Source organism: Myotis brandtii, unplaced genomic scaffold (genome assembly GCF_000412655.1).
Source record: "Myotis brandtii unplaced genomic scaffold, ASM41265v1 scaffold513, whole genome shotgun sequence".
NCBI lineage: Eukaryota > Metazoa > Chordata > Mammalia > Chiroptera > Vespertilionidae > Myotis > Myotis brandtii.
In genome coordinates, this window is record NW_005369552.1 from 3,740,451 (window position 1) to 3,764,222 (window position 23,772).

At 39.6% G+C, this 23,772-nt stretch overlaps 1 protein-coding gene across 1 annotated transcript in view; it reads left to right on the top strand.

Annotated features, from left to right (window-relative positions):
• The window catches only part of B3GLCT (beta 3-glucosyltransferase), a 120,810-nt gene extending 104,118 nt beyond the window's left edge, over positions 1-16,692 (top strand). Inside the window, exons 13-14 of the mRNA XM_014548535.1 lie at positions 4,468-4,612; positions 15,294-16,692. Of these exons, the coding sequence (XP_014404021.1) occupies positions 4,468-4,612; positions 15,294-15,461 (313 nt within the window). The 3' untranslated portion in view covers positions 15,462-16,692. The remainder of the gene's footprint in view (positions 1-4,467; positions 4,613-15,293) is intronic.
• The last annotated feature ends 7,080 nt before the right edge of the window (positions 16,693-23,772 follow it).

Here is a 23,772-nt window from a genome sequence, read left to right on the forward strand (position 1 = left end):
GCCGCAATTGGCCCCAATTGCCGGCCAGGCCGAGGGACCCCACCCATGCATGAATTCGTACACTGGGCCTCTAGTAAGTATATAAGCTCTTTGGTTTATCTCTCCAAACTTTTGGCCTTTTAAGACTAGGAGATAATCATTCAGATTTCAACAAGATAGACCTCATTTAATCACCCTGAGTTTGCCTAATGCACAGCCACCCAGGTCTCCTGAGGCCACTGCCTTGGGGCCAGAGTCTTTGGCAGGTCTTTTCGTCCACCCTCCTGCTCTTAGGCCATTGTCCCTAAAAGCTGCCACAGCTTGCTCCCTGCCTTTGAAGTATGCCTTTCTCTAGGAATTAGTTCATCTGGGCTTCATACCATCCATTTCTTCAAAAATTCCTTAGGTTAATGTGGTTGTTTTTTCTTGTGATTACCAAGTGAGTCTTTTGCATCCTTTTATAACTTCCAGTGCTTCCACATTCCACATAAAGGCTACCAGCCCTCTCATGATCTTGGCAAATGCCTCATTCATCTATACCCTGGAGCTTAAAGAATTCATGCTGAATTTATCTGTTCCTAAGAGGCCTAGTTTTCCCCTTATGTGGCATCTGCTGGTCTCTACATAGCATTGTTCTGCCACCTCAACTTTCTGCTTCTGTCACCTGGCTAATCCTTTTTTTTTTATAGAGTGGAAGGGAGTGGAGAGGGGAAGAGAAAGAGAAACATCGATGTGAGGGAAACGCATCAACCAGTTGCCTCCTGCACACACCCCAAGTGATGAGCCCTTACCTGGGAATTGAACCTGTGACCTTTCAGTTCAAGGGCCGATGCTCTAACTACTTAGCAACACTGGCCAGGGCTCCTTTTCATTCTTTTGGACTCAATATAGTCATTTATTTATTCCTGGGAGCCTTCAGCCTCCTTTAACCTCTCAAATCTGTGTTGATGCCTTTCTAATGTCATATGTGGAAACCATTATTTAAATGCCTAGTTACTTTTCTGTTTTCTGCCTAAATTAAGAATTATTTGAAGGCAGTGCCAGTGTCTTGTTTCCTAGCATAGGACTCATTTTTTTATAAGGTGCAATGAATAACTGAATAAACAAATGTAGATCACTGAGCACTGATCTTTACATAACTAACGTTGACCAGTGTACTATTCTGTTGTTAATAGCACTTTTACTAGTACAAAGATGAAGAAACATTCTTCATGAGATTGTCTCATGTCAACCTTTGATAAAATCGGCAGACTCAATGTTGAATCTGTTTTCTAGTATTGCTTAGACCAGCGGTTCTCAACCTGTGGGTCTCAACCCCTTTGGGGGTCGAACGACCCTTTCACAGGGGTCGCCTAAGACCATCGGAAAACACATATATAATTACATACTGTTTTTGTGACTAATCACTATGCTTTAATTATGTTCAATTTGTAACAATGAAAATACATCCTGCATATCAGATATTTACATTACGATTCATAACAGTAGCAAAATTACAGTTATGAAGTAGCAACGAAAATAATTTTATGGTTGGGGGTCACCACAAAATGAGGAACTGTATTAAAGGGTCGAGGCATTAGGAAGGTTGAGAACCACTGAAGGGCTAGTCTATCTTCAGTTTATCGCTTCTCTTATTTTCACTTCACCATGTCTCTTACTCATTCCCTGTCTGGAGTCCCAGTTGAAAGCTGGAGGGTTGCTGAACTCCAGTTTTGATCTCCCAGCCTTTTGAGTCTATTGATAGTTCTGATCTTAGCCTTTCTGCTTCCAGCCTCTTCTGAAATCGATCCTTCCTTTTCTTTCTTCAACAGTAAGTCAGGATCAATTAATGGCTTATAAAACCAAAACTTTAAAATAATGAAATTTAGAATGGAATAGAATAAACTAGGAATATTATAGTGTATCACATGTAGTTAAGGGCAAGTATTGTTTTGTTTCTGTTTTATAAACACACACAAATGTTTCAATACCGGATGTGTTTCTCACTGTGGTTTACAGTCAAGTAAGTTTTTGAAAATCACTGTCTGAAACCATCCTGCTAAACTGGTCAGAGCTGAGTCAGGAGGAGGGTGTCACATTTCTGAGGTGCTTTATCTTTTTTTAAAATTTTTATTGAGTTTGTTGGGGTGACACTGATTAACAAAGTTCTACAGGTTTCACATGCATAATTCTACAACACATCATCTATATATCGTATTGTGTGTTCAAGTCAAGGCTCCATCCATCACTATTTATCCCCCGATTACTCTCCTCCAGTTCCCCCGGCCTGAGGCACTTTTTTTCAGTGTGTATTTTTGACTTTCTGGTACGCTCTGGGGCAATTCCCTGTCTCCTATTTCAGTTTTTCTTATTATTTTTAAAATATATTTTTATTTATTTTTAGAGAAAGAGGTGGCGAGAGGGAGAGAGAGAAAGAAACATTAATAATGAGATAGAATCATCAGTTGGCTGCCTCCTGCATGCTCTGTACTGGGCGTCAAGCCCACAACCTGGGCATGTGCCCCGACTGGGAATTGAACTGGTGACTTCTTGATTTATGGGTCAACGCTCAACCACTAAGCCACACCAGCTGGGCAGTTTTTCTTATTTTTAAATAGTATGTTGTATGGTAAAGGAAATCACGTTATTAGTCTTATTGCCTTTCGATATCTTTTCAATATTTAAAAGTTGACAGATAGCAGACATAACATGGTATGACTGGTAACTTTCCATTTTGGGGGCAACTTCATTTTGAAAGAACCCATCAGCACACTAATAAACATATGTCACTAAAGGTCCTGTGTACTTATTTTATGTGAATAACAAATATAGGACTGCTCTGTGCGAGAAGGCACAAATAAAAATACTAATAAATATTTCACCCTTGCATTTTGTCTTCCTATAAAGTAAAGTTTTTAAAGAGTGGGCTCAAATAAAAGGCCTTTCTGATTTTTCTCATTCTTCTAAATCCTGGCAAAAGGAAAAAAGGAATTGGAGTTTGACACAGCCATGTACGTGTGAGGCCCAGGGTCATGGGTGGGCACTAGGCTTTCTAATAGAAAGACAATTTATGGTGAGTTTTAAGCTTGCGGTTTCCCTTTTTGTAGTTCTCCTCATACAGTCACATTTTGCTGTATAATCTTAAAGAGCTTCTTTTTTCTCTTGTCTGATCATATTGTGTCTTCTGACTTGTAAGGGCAGGGAGAGCGTCTCCGCATTGTTGCGTTGCCAGCCGCTTGTTCACTTATGTTAGTTAAACTGCTCTGAACTGAGCCCAGCTGAGTGTGGAATCACCATTTTTGCATCAGTGATTGTCCAAGCTTTGTCCTTTTCCCCTTCCTACTAGACTGATCCGTTGAACTCTTCCTCCTTCAGGAAGATCTTTGCAAAGGGAGCTTCATTCTCACTTGTTTGATACATCAAACTTTCATTTGGTGAGGCCCTGTATTCGGCTGTGGGGATATATAGATAAATTTTAGACAGTTTTGCCTTCAAGAGTGTTGTTACTTATTGGGAATGAAGTTGTGAACCACATTTGTCCCTTAAACCTTATCGCTACTGGGTTATTCATTGTAGGAGACGATCCATTACCACCCTAGGACCAGAAAGGAAACCAGAAACCAATCTGTATATTTAAAAGGGGAATTTATTTCAGGAACTTGGTACAAAGTGTTGGAAAAGGGCGCAGTGGCCTTACCTAGAGGTGGTAACCAGAGAAAGCTATTATTGCTCCTATGGCTGGAGGAGCAAAGCAAATGCCATTTTGTGGAACCCATTTGTGTGGGCTACTATGGCTGCCGCTGTCGGTCACAGTGCTGCATGTGAGCCAGTCCTAGGACTTGCTCCTTGCTACTGAATGGGACTGCTGCCAACCTTCTGCTGGAGCCCCAGAGACTGTCAGTACAGAGGCCTTCCCCAGGGTGGTGCCCTATTTGTAAGCCAGGACGGGTGGTGAGGGAGTCTGGAAAGGCAGGAGTGGACATGAGTCCCACCAGAAAGTACCCAACGCATCAGGTCAAGTACCATCAGAGCACTGTTTGAGGCTAATTAGTCTTCCTCCCTCTGTTTTCTTTTTTCTCTTTCTCAAAATCATGTTATGGAAGCTTCTGTAGACTTAGATTTGATCTCATTGTCGGTCATTACCTGTATGAGTGAGGTACCTACTTTTTCTGGGCCCATCTACCTGCTGGGAGTGTAGATTTTGTTATTGATCTCACTGAGATTTTGGAATTAAAGAATGATGCCAGTCTCCAATGGCATATAGAAAAAGGACATGGCATGGTATTAGCAAGAAATATATAAAGAAATAATACTACCTATTAGATAAATAAGTGGTTTCCTTTCATAGAAAACACAAAAGCTATTTACCCCAGAATTTATATTAAATATACAATACTGCTGATGTGACATTTTTTCTATCAGAAATGTGGCCTTGGAATATTTCTTTATTCAGATTAATGGTTTCAAGGGGCAGCTGTAACCCTTATGTCTGCTCTGATTTCCCGCTAGAATGGTCTTCAGCAGAGAAGCCATCAGGAGACTTCTTGCCAGTAAGTGTCGTTGCTACAGCAATGATGCTCCTGATGACATGGTCCTGGGGATGTGTTTCGGCAGCCTGGGAATCCCTGTGACACACAGCCCTCTCTTCCACCAGGTGAGGAAATGTTTTTTTACTTCTACCTCAGAAGGATTTCTTCTCACTGAAAGATTCTCCTCCTTGCCTTTCACATATTTTTCTGGAAACAGTCTTAAGAACCACATAGACAGGCTCTATAGGCATTCTTACTGACCACTTTGTCCAGGGGTTGATGCTGTACCATGGGCAGCAGGAAGATGGAAGGCAGAACAATCTAGAAAATGAAATGGAATTTGACCAGGACCCTTGGCTGTAACAACAGGGAAAATTTGTTCTCTTTCCCCTTTATGTTATTTTTATTTTTTTGAGTTAAAGAGTTGATGGCATTTAAGAATTATTAGAAATATACAGGATTGACCAAATATTGTCTTGCAGGCCATCAAATGTATGTAATTTTATACTGTCCTCCATTTTTATGCTGTCCATTGGCTACCTTTTTATTGGGTTTACCCCCTTTGGTTGCTATTAAACTGAGTGGCTAAACTTTATAAATCTCAATAAGCATATATTCTGGGGGTCATAGAAGAGACAAGATGATGTTTACCAGGGGTGGTTGGTGCTAGTAGCTTCGCCATACTGCAGTTTGGGGTTGGAGAAGGCAATTTTTCTGCATTATTTTTAGTAAGCTTTTTAAGAATTATGTCAGTGGATGTTCTGATATTGTAAGACTAATAGCAGATATACTTTCTCTAAAAATAAGCATAGCCCACAGCCATTCAGTGCTCTTCTTCAATACAAAGCTTCTTGAAATTTGAAATGTAGAAATGCATGTGTATCTTCAGTGCTCTCCTTATATTGAAAACTTGGTCTTTATGATTTAGTAGCCAGCAGCAGATGCTATCATAGCAATATAGAAAATTGAGCGTGACAGAAATAGCATTATAAAAAATAATGTGAGCAAGGTAAAGAAGGTGTTTGCATCAAAAAGTCAGATCCATTTCCACATTTTTGTGAACCACAAGGAAGGATAAAAAAATAGACCTTAAATAATAAGAAATGCATGAGAAACCTTCATAGTACCAGTAAGAAGATACTTATCCATCTTTTATAACTTTGAATGGTCTTACCCATTTCAGTCTATGTGTTGTGTTATATTGACTTAGAAAAGCAAATTATTCTCTCTGGCTTTCTCTCTTGCTCTATCTCATGTTTCTATCATAGAAAAGGAAGGGTGATTAAAACTTTTGGTGTGTAAGGGAAATATATTATCTTTGTTAATATGTCTTGGATTTTTATGACAACCTTTTTTACTTAGGGAAAGAATACATGAGTAAATAACATGATAAGGAGAAAAGAAAGATGGAAATTTTCCTTGAGTGAAAGTTCTTTGAAGATAATTTTTAAAAATTGTTGTTCCCTACATTGTAAAACTCTTGATTTCTGTAGTCCACATAATAAATTTTAAGCCTTTCCAAAATCATAAAATGTACTTAAACCCTGACCTCCCAACAGGTACTGTGATACCTTTTTGTTCTTAAGCTCTTTTAGAGAATTTGCTGTGTTTTGAATTTACTTTCCTTTTGTAAGGTGTGAACACTGATCCAAAAACTATATTTGTTCATATTGAAAAATGGATATGAGGCCAAAAGAGAAAAGCTAGGATTCCTGATGAGTTAGAGATGCAGTGGGCATTTGGAAGCAGTCCCAGATGCAAAGTTGCCTGGGCCACTCTCCTCTTTTTAGTCAGGGAAGGTTATGGTAAAATTATAGGTTTAGAAGGGAGCTTTAAGAAATGTGTAGCCTAGTAATCCCTTTGTTACAAAGAAAGTTCCCAGAGCATATGGTTTTCTGTTCTTCCAAAATGATATGCTACTGATGGGTATAGCAACATGCAATGGCCAGTGAACCGTCTGCATAAAATTGTCAGAAAAACCATTTCCAGATTCTGAAAATCAACCAGAAGCATTTACTGCTGAAAAACTGCTATAGTTTTGGGTAAGAACAACAGTGTCTGAGGTCTTCTGAGCCCTTTCTGCCAGAAGTCCCCCCAGTTTTACTGGTTGGGCCTGGATGGAGAGAACACCAGTTTTGCTGTCAGAGTCAGTAAACTTGATTTGGGGAGGGAGAGATGAAACTAAAATTGTTAACTAAAATTGTCAAGTTTGATAGGAAACAAACAAGAAAAATGTGCACCTCTTACTGGCCTGAAGTTGCAATCTAGGATACAGTGAAAGATGTACTAGTCAAAAATGTAACAATACCCAATACCCTGGAAATGAGAGAGCAAGAGTATGAATAGGAAAGCTCTACACAATTCTTGGCCTGCTAAGAAACTATGTGTACACACATAGGACCGTGGATGAGCCTAGTAGAAAGTAAAAGCCAAAACATGTTTGGAAACCCACTGAAGCTTTGAATGTACTTTCCAACCCACACATTGGTAAGAACCTGATGGACTCGAGGTGTTTGAGTACAATCCCTGCCAATATCTTAAATTGACTACCAAGCTATTCAAGCACAAGGATAACTTCTAGCAAGCCACATAAAAATAAGAACTAAACTTGAATGGAGATACCAGCAGCCACACACTGCAGGAAAAAAGATTCCACAGTGTAAGTCCAGGCAAGCTACTTAAAAAAAAAATAGTAATGGTAAACAGATTTATGAGTTGCTCTAATACATTATCTAAAATAATCAGTTTAAAAAATTATCATGAGACAAGCAAAGAGACATACTCAGGGGAAAATGTAATCAATAAACCTGACTTTGAGTGGGTTCAGATGGTGGAATTGATAGACAAAGACTTCAAAGGAGTTAATAACACTATAGGCACATAATTAAAGGAAACAGTGTTCATATAATTAAAGGCAAATATGACAATGACAACAAATAGCATATCTTAATAGAAAAATAGAAACTATGATAAAGAACCAAGTAAAAATTCTATAGTTGTAACACCTATTAACTAAAATGAGACATTATGTAGATGGACTTAACAGTAAATTTGAGATGGCAGAAAAAACAATTAGTGAATTTGAAGGCAAACAATAGAAGTGACTTAATCCAAAGACAAGAGAGAGAAAAGACTGAAGAAAAATGAACAGAGCCTCCTTAGAGACATGAGTAAACCATAGAATATATCCACATACATTTAATGAGAGTACTAAAAAAAAGAGGGGAGAATTGGCCAAAAAAAAAATATTTTTTTAAGAAATAAGAGTTGAAACCTACCAAATGTGATGTAAACATTAATCTATAGACCTAAGGAGCTCAATAAAACTCAAGTAGGATAATTATAAAAAGAATCACAAACTGTTGAAAGACAATGAAGAAGTGAAAAATCTTAAAAATATCAGAAAGCCTAATGAAAAGGGAAACAAAAAGTAAGATTACTTGCTGATTTATTTTTCATTAGAAATAATAAAAGCCTAAAGGCTGAAAGAAAAAAAAAGAACTAATCAACCAATGATTCTATATCCAGTAAAACTTTCCTTCCAAAATGGAAGTGTAATAAAGACATTCCCAGATAAACAAAAAGTGAGAGAATCCTTTGCTAGTAGACATTCCCTGCAAGAAAAACTAAAGGAAATTCTTTGGACTGAAAGGATATAATTCCATATGATAATTGGAAGATATCAGAAGGAGTGAATAATACTGGAAAAGGTTAACATGAGGGAAAATATAAAAGACTGTGCATTTGTTTGTATGCATGTATACATATGTGTATATATATGTGCATATAAATATAATTAAGAGAAGAAAAATGTGTGTATGTGTAAATACACATTTATGGTTTGGAAGACTCAATATTGCTATGATGGAAATTTTCACTGTTTATAAATTCATTAAAAATGTTTATTAATTTCTTATATTTTTAAAATTCTCTTTATTAGATTCTAAATGTGTACATGAAATATTCTGCATCAGAGAGATTTTTAAATTAAATTCCTCACAGTAAATAATAAGCACACCTTGACCCTCCTCCCCCACCACCCTTTTACCTGGCCTTTTCCTCCAGGGCAATATTGATGAGAGCCGGGTCAATTGTCCTATATAAGTAGCCAGATACCCATAGGCAAGGGATAAGAAAAAATCATAAAGGTGAGGGAGGCTGCTGTAACTTTCCCCTTTTGGTAGACAAAATATATATATCTTCAGGGACCATATTCCTTTTTAAAATGTAATTTTATCCCTAGGGTGATAGTGTTCAGGTCTTCCTGGCACCTTGGGGCTTAACCTAGGGACTAATGCAAGGATGTAACCATTGGACTTCTCCAAAAGATAAGGAAAGTTTTACTGTCATTTTGGGTCAGAGAAATTAGATAGACAAATAGCTACAAATCTGATTCTCATGGGATATGAGATGTTTCTAGTGGGCAGCTTTAAAGCTTTTCTTTTTTTTTTCTTTTTTTACATGAAAACAAATTCAGGGAAATTTTCTTTCCCCACACTCCCCAAATTGATCTAAAGATTCCGTGAAATCCATATCAAAGTCATAGCAGGCTTCTTTATAAAAATTGACAATCTGATTCTAAAATGTATATGGAAATATAAAACATTTTAAAAAGGAGATGAAAATTGGAGGATTTATACTTACAGGTTTCAAAACTTATAAAGCTACAATAATCAAGACAATATGAGATTATTATAAAGATAAGCAATGGAACTGGATAGAGATTCTAGAAATAAACCCTCCCGTTTATGGTAAAGGTGCCAAGGCAACCAGTGGGGAATGGAACAAATGGTGCTAGAACAATTATATATATCCACGTAGAACCTTACCTCACACCATACACACAAATTAACTCAAAATGGATCATAGTACAAAATATCAGAGCTAAAGCTATACACTTCTGGAATAAAACATAGGGATAATTATTTGTGACCTTTCTTGAGGCAGATTTCTTATGGCGTTATAAGCATGATCCATATAAAGAAAAACTCACAAATTGAACTTCATACAATTTTTTAAAACTTTGCTCTTCAACGGATATCATTAAGAAAAAAAAATCCAAGTCATAGAATTGGAGAAATACTTGCAGTTCGTATATCTGAAAGAGGACCTGTGCCCAGAATATGAAACAATCTTTTACAACTCAATAAGAAAACAAACCATGCAGTTTAAAATGGGCAAACGTTTGAATAGACATTTCACTAAAGAAGATACATGAATGGCTATTAAGTGCATGTAAAGATGCTCAATGTTATCAGTCTTTAGAGAGAAATGTAAACTAAAGTCTGTATAAGGCACCACCATACGTCTACTAAAATGGCTAAGCAGAACGAGAGACCATACCAAATGTTGACGAGGATTTGGAAAACTGGACCTCTCCTCTATTTCTAGTGGGAATATAAAAGACAGTCACTTTAGAAACATTCTGGCAGTTTCTTAAAAGTTAAACATACACATGGAAGGCAATTAATGGCGTAGTTCTCAATGGTCCCCTTCTGCTGATGTTCACACCCTTGTGTAATCCCCTCCTTTTGGGTGTGGGTCAGTAGAGTATGGCAAAGATGATGGGATGTCTCTTTTGTAGTTAGGAGATTTCCATCTTCCTTGCAAGCTCTCCCTGTGGCTTTTTTTGGTTTGCAAGGTTTGGTAAAGCAAGCTGCCCAAGGGGCAAGGAAGTGAGGCCCTCAGTCCACTGGCCCACAAGGAACTGAATACAGCCAGGCTGAGGGACCCCACCAAGTGAGCCTGGAAGGGGCTCTTTTCTCAGTTGAGCCTCAGATGAAACCACATAGCCTGGGCTGGCATCTCCTGGAGATTATGAAGCTGAGCTCCCAGCTAAGTGTGTCCAGATTCCTGACTCATGAAAGCTGTGTGATCAGAAATGTTTGTTGTTTGTGTAGTATTTCCACCCAATGCAATATTGCTCAGCAGTAAGAGGAATGAACCATTGATATATGCAACTGTGCTAAATGAAGGAAGCCAGGCATAAAATCTATATCTACACTAATAATAGAGAAATATGCAAATTGGTGTCACTCCACTATGCCCACCAGCCAATCAGAGCAACTATGCAAATTAACCCAACAAAGATGGTGGTTAATTTGCATATGCAGGCGCGGAGTGAAGACTGAAGGCTCCAGCTGGAGTGAAGACTGAAGACTGAAGAGGCTTGGCTTCTCTGCTGCGGCTGGACCAAAGGCCTGGGTCCTGGGTGCCGGTGGAAGACCGGTGCCAGCAGCCAGGGGACGGAAGGCCTATTGCGCGAATCTTCGTGCAACGGGCTTCTAGTATATATATATGTAAAAGCCTAAGCGACCGTCCGACCATTCTACTGGTAGCTGTGATGTGCAATGACCACCAGGGGGCAGACGCTCAACACACAGGCATGGAAACATGGAACAGACTGATGAATCTCAGAGGGGAGTGGGGAAGGAGGAGGGCAGGAAGAGATTAACCAAAGATCTTATATGCATACTAGAGGCCCAGCGCACGGTGCACCAGTGGGGTCCTTCAGCCTAGCCTGCGGGGATTGGACTGAAACCGGCAGTCCAACATCCCCCGAGGGGTCCCGAATTGCGAGAGGGTGCAGGCCAGGCCGAGGGACCCCACTGGTGCACGGATCTGTGCACCGGGCCTCTAGTTCATACTATATGATTCCACTGATAAGAAAGTTTTAGAAAAGGCAATACTATAGAGGAAAAGCAAATTAGGTTTCCTGGGTCTGCCAGTGGGGACAGGGATTGACTACAAACGCTTGCCAGGGAATTATAGTGTTCTAAAACTGGATTTGTGGTTGGCTAACTGGATATTTACCAAAAATGTTCAAACTACCATAACTGTGTGTGAATTGTATATATATAAAGTACACCTCAATACAGCTATAACACATGGATATATGTCTAAGGAAATACAGTTTTAATCTCCATTTGTTGTACTATTTTGTGTGCTCTAATCTTTACAGGTAAAAGGTGTTAATTTTGCCCAATTTATGTTCTCGTGCTGACCCTGCCCAGTTTGGATGTCCCTTTGGCATTTTGGGCACAGAGATGTGATTATGAGAGGCTATTTCCTAGTACACGTCTCGATGTTATAGATGCCTCTTTGGATCATTTCACTTTTCTAGTTTGTCATGTTCTTTTCTGTGACCTCATTTATCAGATATGATTAGCACCTTCTAATGCTTGTTAGGCCAGCTCTTCCCTTGCATACAGGGCTCCTGAGAAGCAGTTATCACTTTAAATTATATTAATAGAGGGAAAGACAGTAGGTAGCCTCAGACTTTAGAAGTTTGTAGATCCATAAAATTACTTTCTTTTATTAACTTGGAGAACTAAATCGATTGTCAGGTTTGGGTTTTTTTTGCAAGAAATTAATAAAGAGAAAGGTGTTATGCATTTCTTTTCTTTCTGTTAGGCATATCTGTATCTCCCACCTTTCATTTCTAAATGTGAAAAACAAGCAGTGATTTGTTTCTACAGCTTTTTCTTTTCTTTCTTTCTTTGGGGCCGTTGTGGGATTATCTGAGAACTGAATTGGGAGTAAGTTTCTCCTAGGGTTTCCTTCCTGCCAGCAAACTCTCAGACGGCCTTGCTAATAAACATCACACAATATATGAATTCCCTCAGCTAATATTCAAAACATTCCCAACTCAATTAGACCGTGGAAGACCGGTGCCAGCAGCCAGGGGACGGAAGGCCTATTGCGCGAATCTTCGTGCAACGGGCTTCTAGTATATATATATGTAAAAGCCTAAGCGACCGTCCGACCATTCTACTGGTAGCTGTGATGTGCAATGACCACCAGGGGGCAGACGCTCAACACACAGGCATGGAAACATGGAACAGACTGATGAATCTCAGAGGGGAGTGGGGAAGGAGGAGGGCAGGAAGAGATTAACCAAAGATCTTATATGCATACTAGAGGCCCAGCGCACGGTGCACCAGTGGGGTCCTTCAGCCTAGCCTGCGGGGATTGGACTGAAACCGGCAGTCCAACATCCCCCGAGGGGTCCCGAATTGCGAGAGGGTGCAGGCCAGGCCGAGGGACCCCACTGGTGCACGGATCTGTGCACCGGGCCTCTAGTTCATACTATATGATTCCACTGATAAGAAAGTTTTAGAAAAGGCAATACTATAGAGGAAAAGCAAATTAGGTTTCCTGGGTCTGCCAGTGGGGACAGGGATTGACTACAAACGCTTGCCAGGGAATTATAGTGTTCTAAAACTGGATTTGTGGTTGGCTAACTGGATATTTACCAAAAATGTTCAAACTACCATAACTGTGTGTGAATTGTATATATATAAAGTACACCTCAATACAGCTATAACACATGGATATATGTCTAAGGAAATACAGTTTTAATCTCCATTTGTTGTACTATTTTGTGTGCTCTAATCTTTACAGGTAAAAGGTGTTAATTTTGCCCAATTTATGTTCTCGTGCTGACCCTGCCCAGTTTGGATGTCCCTTTGGCATTTTGGGCACAGAGATGTGATTATGAGAGGCTATTTCCTAGTACACGTCTCGATGTTATAGATGCCTCTTTGGATCATTTCACTTTTCTAGTTTGTCATGTTCTTTTCTGTGACCTCATTTATCAGATATGATTAGCACCTTCTAATGCTTGTTAGGCCAGCTCTTCCCTTGCATACAGGGCTCCTGAGAAGCAGTTATCACTTTAAATTATATTAATAGAGGGAAAGACAGTAGGTAGCCTCAGACTTTAGAAGTTTGTAGATCCATAAAATTACTTTCTTTTATTAACTTGGAGAACTAAATCGATTGTCAGGTTTGGGTTTTTTTTGCAAGAAATTAATAAAGAGAAAGGTGTTATGCATTTCTTTTCTTTCTGTTAGGCATATCTGTATCTCCCACCTTTCATTTCTAAATGTGAAAAACAAGCAGTGATTTGTTTCTACAGCTTTTTCTTTTCTTTCTTTCTTTGGGGCCGTTGTGGGATTATCTGAGAACTGAATTGGGAGTAAGTTTCTCCTAGGGTTTCCTTCCTGCCAGCAAACTCTCAGACGGCCTTGCTAATAAACATCACACAATATATGAATTCCCTCAGCTAATATTCAAAACATTCCCAACTCAATTAGACCGAAATCCAGTATATTTTTGCTATCTCACTGTATTTTCCTTTTAAATTTCCTTTTTAAATTTTTAACTCTATGAGTGCTTAGAATTTTTAAAGGGAAATACAGTGACCATACCAAATGTTGACAAGTGTGAAGGTTCTCCCCGTTCATTACTTTGAAGCCTTCCTCACAGGTATTATCGTTTGAGCACTCATATGAGCAGGATATGTGTGCCACCACTACACACAGCCTCCCAGGGAGGCTGGGGAACTAAAGCACAGGTGGTGTGCCAGGCCTGTGCACTGAGGTCCAGCTCAGGCATCCTGGTAGGACACTGGACTAGCAACTGGCACCAGCCCTGGCCCCATTCCAACATTTGCTAGTCATATTACCCCATGGAAGTCACAACTTCTTTGAGCTCTGGTTTCCTCATCTATAAATTAGAGATGAATCACGATAATCTGATTATCTTGCAAGGTTGTTTCAAGGACTGGATGAAATAAAATTTTAATGAAGGTATTCTGGGAACCATTCACAAGACTTTAAATATTTATGAAAAATTTAAGCTAAATTTAATAAAATATTAGTCTAGAAAAGACTTGTTCTTAAAATGTATCATTTCTAGTTTTACTAAGGTCTAGACCAGTGATGGCGAACCTATGACACACGTGTCAGAGGTGACATGTGAACTCATTTTTTTTGGTTGATTTTTCTTTTTAAATGGCATTTAAATATATAAAATAAATATCAAAAATATAAGTCTTTGTTTTACTATGGTTGCAAATATCAAAAAATTTCTATATGTGACTCGGCACCAGAGTTAAGTTAGGGTTTTTCAAAATGCTGACACGCCGAGCTCAAAAGGTTCACCATCACTGGTCTAGATTCTTAATATTTCTAACCCAGTGAGTTATTATATAACACAGATAGGCTGTAGAAATGTATAAACAAGATGAACATTGACAGAAGATGGATGCTTTCTTAGAGCAAACAAAACAGGATCTGGTATCAGTTTTCTTCCAAACCTTGTAAGCTACTTATTCAGTCTTGTCCATCTAGGCCAGTGGTTGGCAAACTGTGGCTCGCGAGCCGCAGTTTGCCGACCACTGATCTAGGCTATATCTGATTCTACTTAAATTTCATTTCTTAAGTTTAGAGAATTTTGAAATGATAATACAAATGCTTGTTAGGCATTAAAACGTTTTGGGTTAAGCAGAACGTCCATTTACACTTCTGGAGCCAGATGAGATATTCAGGTAGGAGGTGAGTGGTCACTTAGCCTCACATTCCCTCCACTAAAAGACACAGGCATTCCTAATGAGTTGTCAGCAGGAGACAGGCAAAGGGAGCCCTGAGAATGTCCTGCCCCACCTGGTCCGAGTACCTGTAGACGGACCTGGGAAATAATTTTTTCTGCCTTTTTGAGAAGTCCTAATAGTAACTGAAAGTACCATGCAAAGCCTTCTATATTTATTACCTGTGGTCAAGGAATCTCCCACAGAGGCATAAAGTGATGCATTTGGGACATTAAAGTACCTGGAGACGCAAAGGCTACAAGCCTACAGTGAGAGGAAAAGTTTTAGTGGAACAGATTTTCCTTCTTGCTTTAGATTCCCATAACCAATATCAAATATTGAAGGAATGCAATCGTTTCATACATTCACATGCTATCCTGGGGCAAAATTGTTCTCAATGAAGGAGCGAGCATAATTCTCCTTTCTCCCTGCAGGCCCGGCCCGTGGATTACCCTGAGGACTACCTTTCTCATCAGGTTCCCATATCCTTCCATAAACACTGGAACAGTGACCCACTGAAGGTTTATGTCACGTGGTTGGCACCCGGCAAGGAAGACAAAGCAAGGCCAGAGACACGAAAAGGCTTTGAAGATGAGTTATAAAGCCTGCAGACCTAGGAGCACAAACAGAAGCCCAGACTTTAGCTTCCGCCTGTGGGCTGTCCGTGTGCTACTTGGCGTATGCCGCAGAAGCTTCCTGACTTTTGGTGGAAATCCTGTATGTGGTATTTTTTGACGGGGGAGGAAACAGAATCATAAAGGAAACTTTTTTTTCCTGGAAAAATCACTTGCTTTTGCATTCTGCATTGTTGTACTACACAATGATTCCAGTGGTTTTCAAGCTGTGACACAGCAGCTTTATTACTATCACGAGAAAATAAATAGCACCAGAAGTCTCCTTTCTGTTCCTTCTCTTCATTTTAATGAAGGTTTCAGTGGGCATGAGACCAGAGAGATGTGACTGTTTATCATTCTGTATGGGTGCGTGTGTGCGTGTGTGTGTCCGTGCATGCACGTGTAGAGAGAGAGAGACGGGGAGAGAGGGAGAGAAGGAACATTGATTGACATGGATATTACCGTGGTGTGAACTTGTAACTGTATTGTTGATGGTGAAAATTATTTGTTGGTTACCTGATAGGAATAATGCCATACTAGGGATGATTCATAAAACATCTTAAAGAGTCTAGCTATGAAATTCCCCATAGTCTGTAATCAGGGTTGTTATGTTTTATCTCTTTTTCTGTTTGTGCCTCATAAAAAAAAGAAGTCTTCTGTGGGGACTTTTCACTTCTTTAGTGGTTCTTCTGTGTCCTGTTTCTCCCTGAAGCACTATCTTTTCTTGCTTGCTTGTAACAGGAAAGTGTGCTGGATGCTGCCAGGAAATTGTGTCCTCGATATTTAAAAACAAAGTTGTCATGTTTTATTTAAGTCAGTGAGCTCTATGTAAGTCTCCGGAATTGAATTAAATTAATTTGTACCAGATGTTTTGCTCTTTTTTTTTCTTTAAATGTTACTTAATGACTCTCTCTTGACTCAGAATAGGTAACTCTTCTGAGGTACCATGAAACCCTATTGGAAGGACAGCACAGTTGATTTGCCAATTTTCCTGAGTTCTTAAAGAATAAAATTTGAACATAATATTGTGAAACAGCTCTAATTTTCAAATTATATCTTTAATATATAGTAATTTAACACATTTACTATTAATTTGTAAAAAGTACTCTGTCATATGATGTTTTAATTACATAATTCCATTTTCTAAAGATATTTGCAGAAAATTTGACTTTGATACGTCTTAAACTAATTTTTGTATAGCAAAATACTTTTCTTTTTTTAAAAATAAAAACTGCTATTTGTTAATTTTGCTTATAATGCTTGTATAGCCAAGCATAGGTTTTAAAGCCATACCACCAAAAGTCCCCATGTGTATGTGCTTTTTAACAATATATTTCTCTCGTAGCTTAGATTTCACTCATTTCCAAAATGATACCAGAGTATTTACCATTTTTCCAAATCGGCAAATAACAGTACCTGTGTGTTTTCAGTGTCACCTGAATGCATTACATTTATGTTTTCTTAAAGTGGATTTTGTGGTCTGTCGAAGAAATGGATCAGGAACAGATGATCTGCTGGGTAGAAGCACCCAAGGAATTTATAGATATTGTCAGCTGCTGCTGCTGACTTCAGCATCGTTGTCGTAGCTTGGTTATTGTCATTGCTACCATCATCGTCACCTTCTTGTCAGTTGTGATAATACTCCTGGAGGGCCTGGCTGCCTAGCCCAGTGGAGGACAGTCTTCAGTTCTTTCTGTGCCTGCCTACCAGTCGTCACACTTGGAAAACAGCATATTCACTTGATAGGATCAAACTGGCCTTGGAACATAAAGACATACCTTGCGCTTCCTCTGTTACAATCAGTGCCTTCTCTTGATACCAGAGAACCTCATCTGGTACCTTCAGGCCTTTTGTGAATTATGTTTACTTTTTGGAACTATGTAAGCCTAACCACAAATAAAATGTTTTTGTCTAAGGTTCTGATTTCTCAAATGCGTTTATTAGTTCAACCTAAAACGGGAGCTTAGAAGGAGTGGGGGGAGGGGATTAGAGAGCTCAGAGAAAAAAGTTGGCAGCTCAGTAAAGACAGTTTTCAGAGAGAAACATTAATAAAAACCTATCCCCTTAAGAGGAAACCATTAGACATTTGAAAATGTGGTGATACAGAGTCTATAAAACCATGATCTGTATTATGTAATGAATTGGAGACGCTGTTTGGGAACTGGTTGCCATATAGTTCATATCTTAGGAACTAAGTTTTTAATCTGAACTTTCCAGGAAAGATATTGTTCTATTCCTACTTCCTTTGCCTTTTTTAGTAGAAATTTACTTCCAAATGGCTATTTTTATCCCAGGGATGTCAACCTCAAGGAGTTGTATGTGGAATAACTGGAATATTGTATTTGCTTTTAAGCTATTTCTTCTGTGGCCAAAGCTAATTATCTGACTATGCAGGATTCTTTACATCTTGCAGATAAGTCAGAAGCCAGACCCAAACACAGCCTCCAGAGACTGAGACTATAAAACAACAGCACACTAGCCTGCAAGGACACTGCGCACGGCTCTGTAAAGATCAGTGCTCTCTGAATACCCTGATTTACTGAATATCTCTAGTGCTGCCACATCCAAGCCCTTATAATTTTTCATCTATTTTTTCTCAAAAATGTATAATAGACATTTGTAAGAATTTTCTATTGTCGTCCATTCATAATCAGAGATGTAATTTCTGTGAACTAAAATGAATAGACTCATTCAGCCACTGTTTAATATTCAACACCCATTATGTGCCAGATATTCCGGGATGGCCCTTGTCTGTGCTGTTCACCACTTTCCCCTGGAATCTGTGAATGCCTGGCACATGCTGGAGACTACTGTTTTATGTTCCCAAGCATTCTACAAACATGTCAGCTGCAAAATGTGTTTTCCTCCTACCTAGAAAGTGAAGGCTTTGTTTCTGATCTTTCATCAGATGTTTTCACTTTAAAGCAGTGGTTCTCAACCTTCTGGCCCTTTAAATACAGTTCCTCATGTTGTGACCCAACCATAAAATTATTTTCGTTGCTACTTCATAACTGTAATGTTGCTACTGTTATGAATCGTAATGTAAATATCTGACATGCAGCATGGTCTTAGGCGACCCCTGTGAAAGGGTCGTTGGGCCGCCAAAGGGGTCGCGACCAAAAGGCACTCATTCCTGGAGGAGTAGGGGTAAGTGTAAGAAGAAGGGGCAAAAACCAGTAAACAAATTAATGGACAAGATGATTTCTAATAGCGATAAACGAAGACACTAAGAACAGGGTCCTGTGATAGACTCGGGTCTGGGTTGGGGATTACTTCGGATGGAGTGGTCAGAGAGGGCCTCTGAGAGGTGATGATGGAATGAAGGTCCAACCGAATGGAAAGATTCAAGAATGCAAAGGTTATGGAGGAGAGAAAATGGCGGCCAAATAGGCAGGCTTGTCATGCACCTCGGCCCAGGGACATACTGGAAATACAACTAAATTGGAGAACATTCTCCTGTGGGTTGGGGATTACTTCTGATGGAGTGGTCTGAGAAGGTGATGATGGAATGAAGGTCCAATTGAATAGAAAGATTCAAGAATGCAAAGGTTACGGAGGAGAGAAAATGGCGGCCGAATAGGCAGGCTTGTCATGCACCTCGGCCCAGGGCCATACTGGAAATACAACTAAATTGGAGAACATTCTCCTGGAGTTACAAACGGAGGTCCAGCTGAGGAGAAGACGTATATCAAGGAAGGACAGAAAGCACCTGGAGACATGTAGGAAGGGCGAGGTAGCGAGAGGAGAGGACCCAGTTCTCAGAGGTGGCGGGCCAGCGGGCCAAGAGAGGGGGGAACACTGGGCTATGAGAGGGTCTGTTCTCTCAGAAGACAGAGCCCAGGCTGGGCTCCACAGCCCAAAGCACCAGAGTTGTGACCCTGGCCCAGTTAACATCCAGCGGCAAACGGTGGCAGGACTGCTGGCTGAGGCAGAGTCTGGAGCCAGCAGACTGAAGGTGATCTGAGAGAAAAGCCGCAGTTTTGTCTTTTTGTTTGTTTTTTCTCTAAACCCAGAGCACAGGAGTTTTCATTTGCAACTACTCACCCAAGGGTTTTGGGCAGGGAGGGAGGCATGTACTTTAGGTGCCTGAAGAGAGGCTGGGGTGGGAAACAGGGCAGGTAGATGTGGAAGAGCAGTAGCCAGGAGCCCTGCATTTGGTAGGACTGCTGGCTGAGGCAGAGTCTGGAGCCAGCAGACACTGAAGGTGCTGAGAGAAAAGCCGCAGTTTTGTCTTTTTGTTTGTTTTTTTCTCTAAACCCAGAGCTCAGGAGTTTTCATTTGCAACTATTCACCCAAGGGTTTGGTGCAGGGAGGGAGGCATGGACTTTAGGTGCCTGAAGAGAGGCTGGGGTTGGAGACAGGGTGGGTAGATGTGGAAGAGCAGTAGCCAGGAGCCCTGCATTTGGTAGATAATACGAGTCCAAACCTAACCAGCCATTTTTCCTGAGAGGAGCTCCCCCCTCCCAGAAGCCTCAGGAGACCTGCATGCCACACCCTGTATTTTGAACTTTTCAGAGGAAACAGGTATAAGCCAAGCTTACAGGTCTGAAGAGTTTCAAGGAGCCCTTTGTGACTGGATTGGAGAAGGGGCTGTCCGCCCCACTATTGTGGGAACCAGACTGATAAAAACTCCAGGTTCCCAGCCTACCCCATTGGTCTCTATACAAGGATCTTTGTCCAGCCAAGGGCAGAGTAAGATTTTAGGCCACTCGTGGAAGAGGAGCTCTGGGACAGGAAAACACACCATATTCCCTGAAAACTAAACAGCACCACCTACGCTTAAAGCCCTTTCAGAAACAGACTTTTGAGTGATTAGGATTGACAGCTGGCTAGCAGGCAAAGGCAGGCAGAGATAGAGCCCTGGTAAATAGGGAGAAGTTAGCCGACCCAGCCCTGAGCCCCATGCTGCTAACAAACCTCCTTTAGAGGGCGGATTGGCCCCTCCTGTGGATCACTAGGAACATTAAGCAGGTTGCTGAAAGCCCAGACAGAGCCTGACAGTGGTTAGTTTTTAAGTACCTAACAGGAAGCCCAGAATTGGCACAGGCAGAGGTAGAGCCCCAGGAAATAGGGAGAAGTTAGCCGACCCAGCCCTGAGCCCCATGCTGCTAACAAACCTCCTTTAGAGGGCGGATTGGCCCCTCCTGTGGATCACTAGGAACATTAAGCAGGTTGCTGAAAGCCCAGACAGAGCCTGACAGTGGTTAGTTTTTAAGTACCTAACAGGAAGCCCAGAATTGGCAGACAGAACAGAAGAGTGGGGTCCAAAGCGAGCTCCCATGAGGCAATGAACTCGGCTGAAATAAACGCCACTTCATTTTTTTTTCTTTTATAATTTTTGCTCTCCTTTTTCTTCTCGTTTCTCTTTATTAGTTTTTGTCTTTCCTTTCCTTTTTTTCCCTTTTAAATTTATCTTACTTGTCTATTTCTTTATTGATTTGTTACTATTCTAGTACCTGCTGTTTCATTCATATATCTACTTTTCCCTTCTACTCAATTTTTCTTTCTTTTTTTTACTACTTAATTTTTTTCTCTCTGTTCTTTCTCTTTTCTTTTTCTCCTGCCTTCTTATCATTTTTCTTTTTCTTATTTTAGGTCTATCTGCTTTCTCCTCTATTTTCCTTTTCAAATTTTTTTCTTGTCTTCATTTCTTTTCTCCCTCCTTTATTCTAAAGTGTTAACCTTCCCTATTCCTCTAATTCTCATTTTCCCTATTTAAGCCCTGCATCTTCATAGTCTGCTCCTCCTTTTCTTGTTGGTGCATTTTTGTTTGGTTGGTTTGTTTTTCCTCCATATTTTTTCTTTCTTTTTTTCTATCATTCTTGATCTCTTTTCTATTTCCTAATTTTTTCTTCTCTGGTGGTTGCTTTTGTTAATGCTGTAGGGGTCTTGTATATGTTCCTGTTTTGTTTCCTCCATGCTGTATTTTGTCTTGTATTTTGTTCTGTTTGGCCAGCACCTCCACAACAGTTTCAATGATGTGGTCGAGGGTGGACCACATAGCTACTCTGAGAGGACACTCCATCCACAAATGAGACAATAACATTCAAGACCCAACTACAACAGGAGAACCCAAATAGCTCAAGTTAGGGGCTTTCCTAGAGCACCCAGCTCAGGAGATCTAAGAGACTACACCACAGGGTCCCCAAAACACCTACTACATACAACCATCCCACAAAGACTAGGTGGCATAATAGTTTGATCTAATACATAGAAACAAGTACAAAGGGATAGCAAAAATGGGGAGACAACCCAAAATGAAAGAAAAGGTGAAATTACCAGAAAAGGAACTAAGTGAAATGGAGACAAGTAATTTGTCAGATAAAGAATTCAAAGTAATGGTTATAAGGATGCTTAAACATCTGACTGAGAATTACAAGCAACTCAATCAGAATTATAAGGAGCTGAATGAGAAATACACCAACATGGATAAGAATCATGAGGAAATGAAGAATGACATAGCTACAATAGAGAACACCCTGGAAGTTTTCAACAGTAGACTAGAAAAAGCTGAGGACTGAATCAGCAAGTTAGAAGACATGGTAGAAAAAAACATCCAATCAGAGCAGCAATGGAGGAAAAAAATTAAAAAGCAGGAGGAGAATTTAAGGAAGCTTTAGGGCAACATGAAACAAAACAATATTCACATAACAGGGGTGCCAGAAGGAGAGAAAGCTGATCAAGGAATAGAAAACTTATTTGAACGGGAGAAAAAAATTAAAAAAACAGGAGGAGACAACATGAAACAAAACAACATTCACATAACAGGGGTGCCAGAAGGAGAGAAAGAGAGAAAGCTGATCAAGGAATAGAAAACTTATTTGAAGAAATAATGACTGAAAACTTCCCTGGCTTTAGGAAGAAAAAGTCACACAAGTTCAGGAAACACAGAAGTCCCAAATAAGATGAACCCAAAAAGACCCACACCAAGACACATCATAATTAAAATGACAAACATTAAAGACAAGAAAGAATCTTAAAGGATGCAAGAGAGAGACAGAAGGTTACCTACAAGGAAACTCTCATTAGACTATCAACTGATTTATCAATAGCAACATTTCAGGCCAGAAGGGAGTTGCATGAAGTATACAAAGTAATGAAAACCAAGGGACTGAATCCAAGACTACTCTATCCAGCAAGGCTGTCATTCAAAATTGAAGATAACATCAGGAGCTTTGCAGACAAAAAAAGGCTAAAAGAGTTTAGTGCCACAAAACCAGCACTGAAAGAAATGCTAAAGGGACTGGTGTGAGAAAAAGAAATAGAGAGAAAGAGATGAACACAGGCATAAAGAATAAGAGTGGTCATAAATAAGTATCTATCAATAATAACCTAAATTGTAAATGCCTTAAATGCTACAATCAAAAGACATACGGGACTTGAATGGATACAAAATAATGACCCAAATATATGCTGTATACAAGAGACCCACCTGACAATGAAAGACTCATACAGACTGAAAGTGAAGGATAGAAAAAAATTTTACAGGCAAAACAACAACAACAACAACAACAACAAAAAACTGATGTAGCAATACCTGACAAAATAGACTTCAAAGTGAAGGCCATAACAAGAGATAATGAAGACCACTTCATAATACTAAAGGGATCAATACAACAAGAGGATATAACTCAGGTAAACATATATGAGCCCAAGACAGGAGCATCAAAATATATTTAAAAAATCTTCTGGAGGATATTAAGAGAGAGGTCAACAGTAATACAATCATTGTAGGGGACTTTAACATCCCACTGACATCACTGGATAGATCTTCTAGACAAAAAAATCAACAAGGAAACAGTTACCCTAAATGATACACTAGATCAGATGGAATTAATTGACATTTCCAGAACATTCACCCCAAAGCTACAGAATGTACATTCTTCTCAAGTGCACATGGGGCATTTTCAAAGATAGACCACATGTTAGGAAACAAGCTAAGTTTCTGCAAGTTCAAGAAGATTGAAATCATATCAAGCATCTACTCAGATCATAATAGCATGAAACTAGAAATCAGCTACAATAAAACACTCAAAAATATTCAAAAACTTGGAGGGTAAATAGCATATTATTAAACAATGAATGGGTTACCAAAACGATCAAAGAAGAAATAAAAAACATCCTGAAAACAAATGACAGTGAAAATACAAAAAAACAACAACAAACAAAACCCAAATCTGTGGAACACAGTGAAAGCAGTCTTGAGAGGGAAGTTCATAGCACTACAAGAAAGAATTTTAATGTTATCTAACCTTACAACTTAAAGAATTAGAATGAGAACAAGAAAAACCTTGAATAA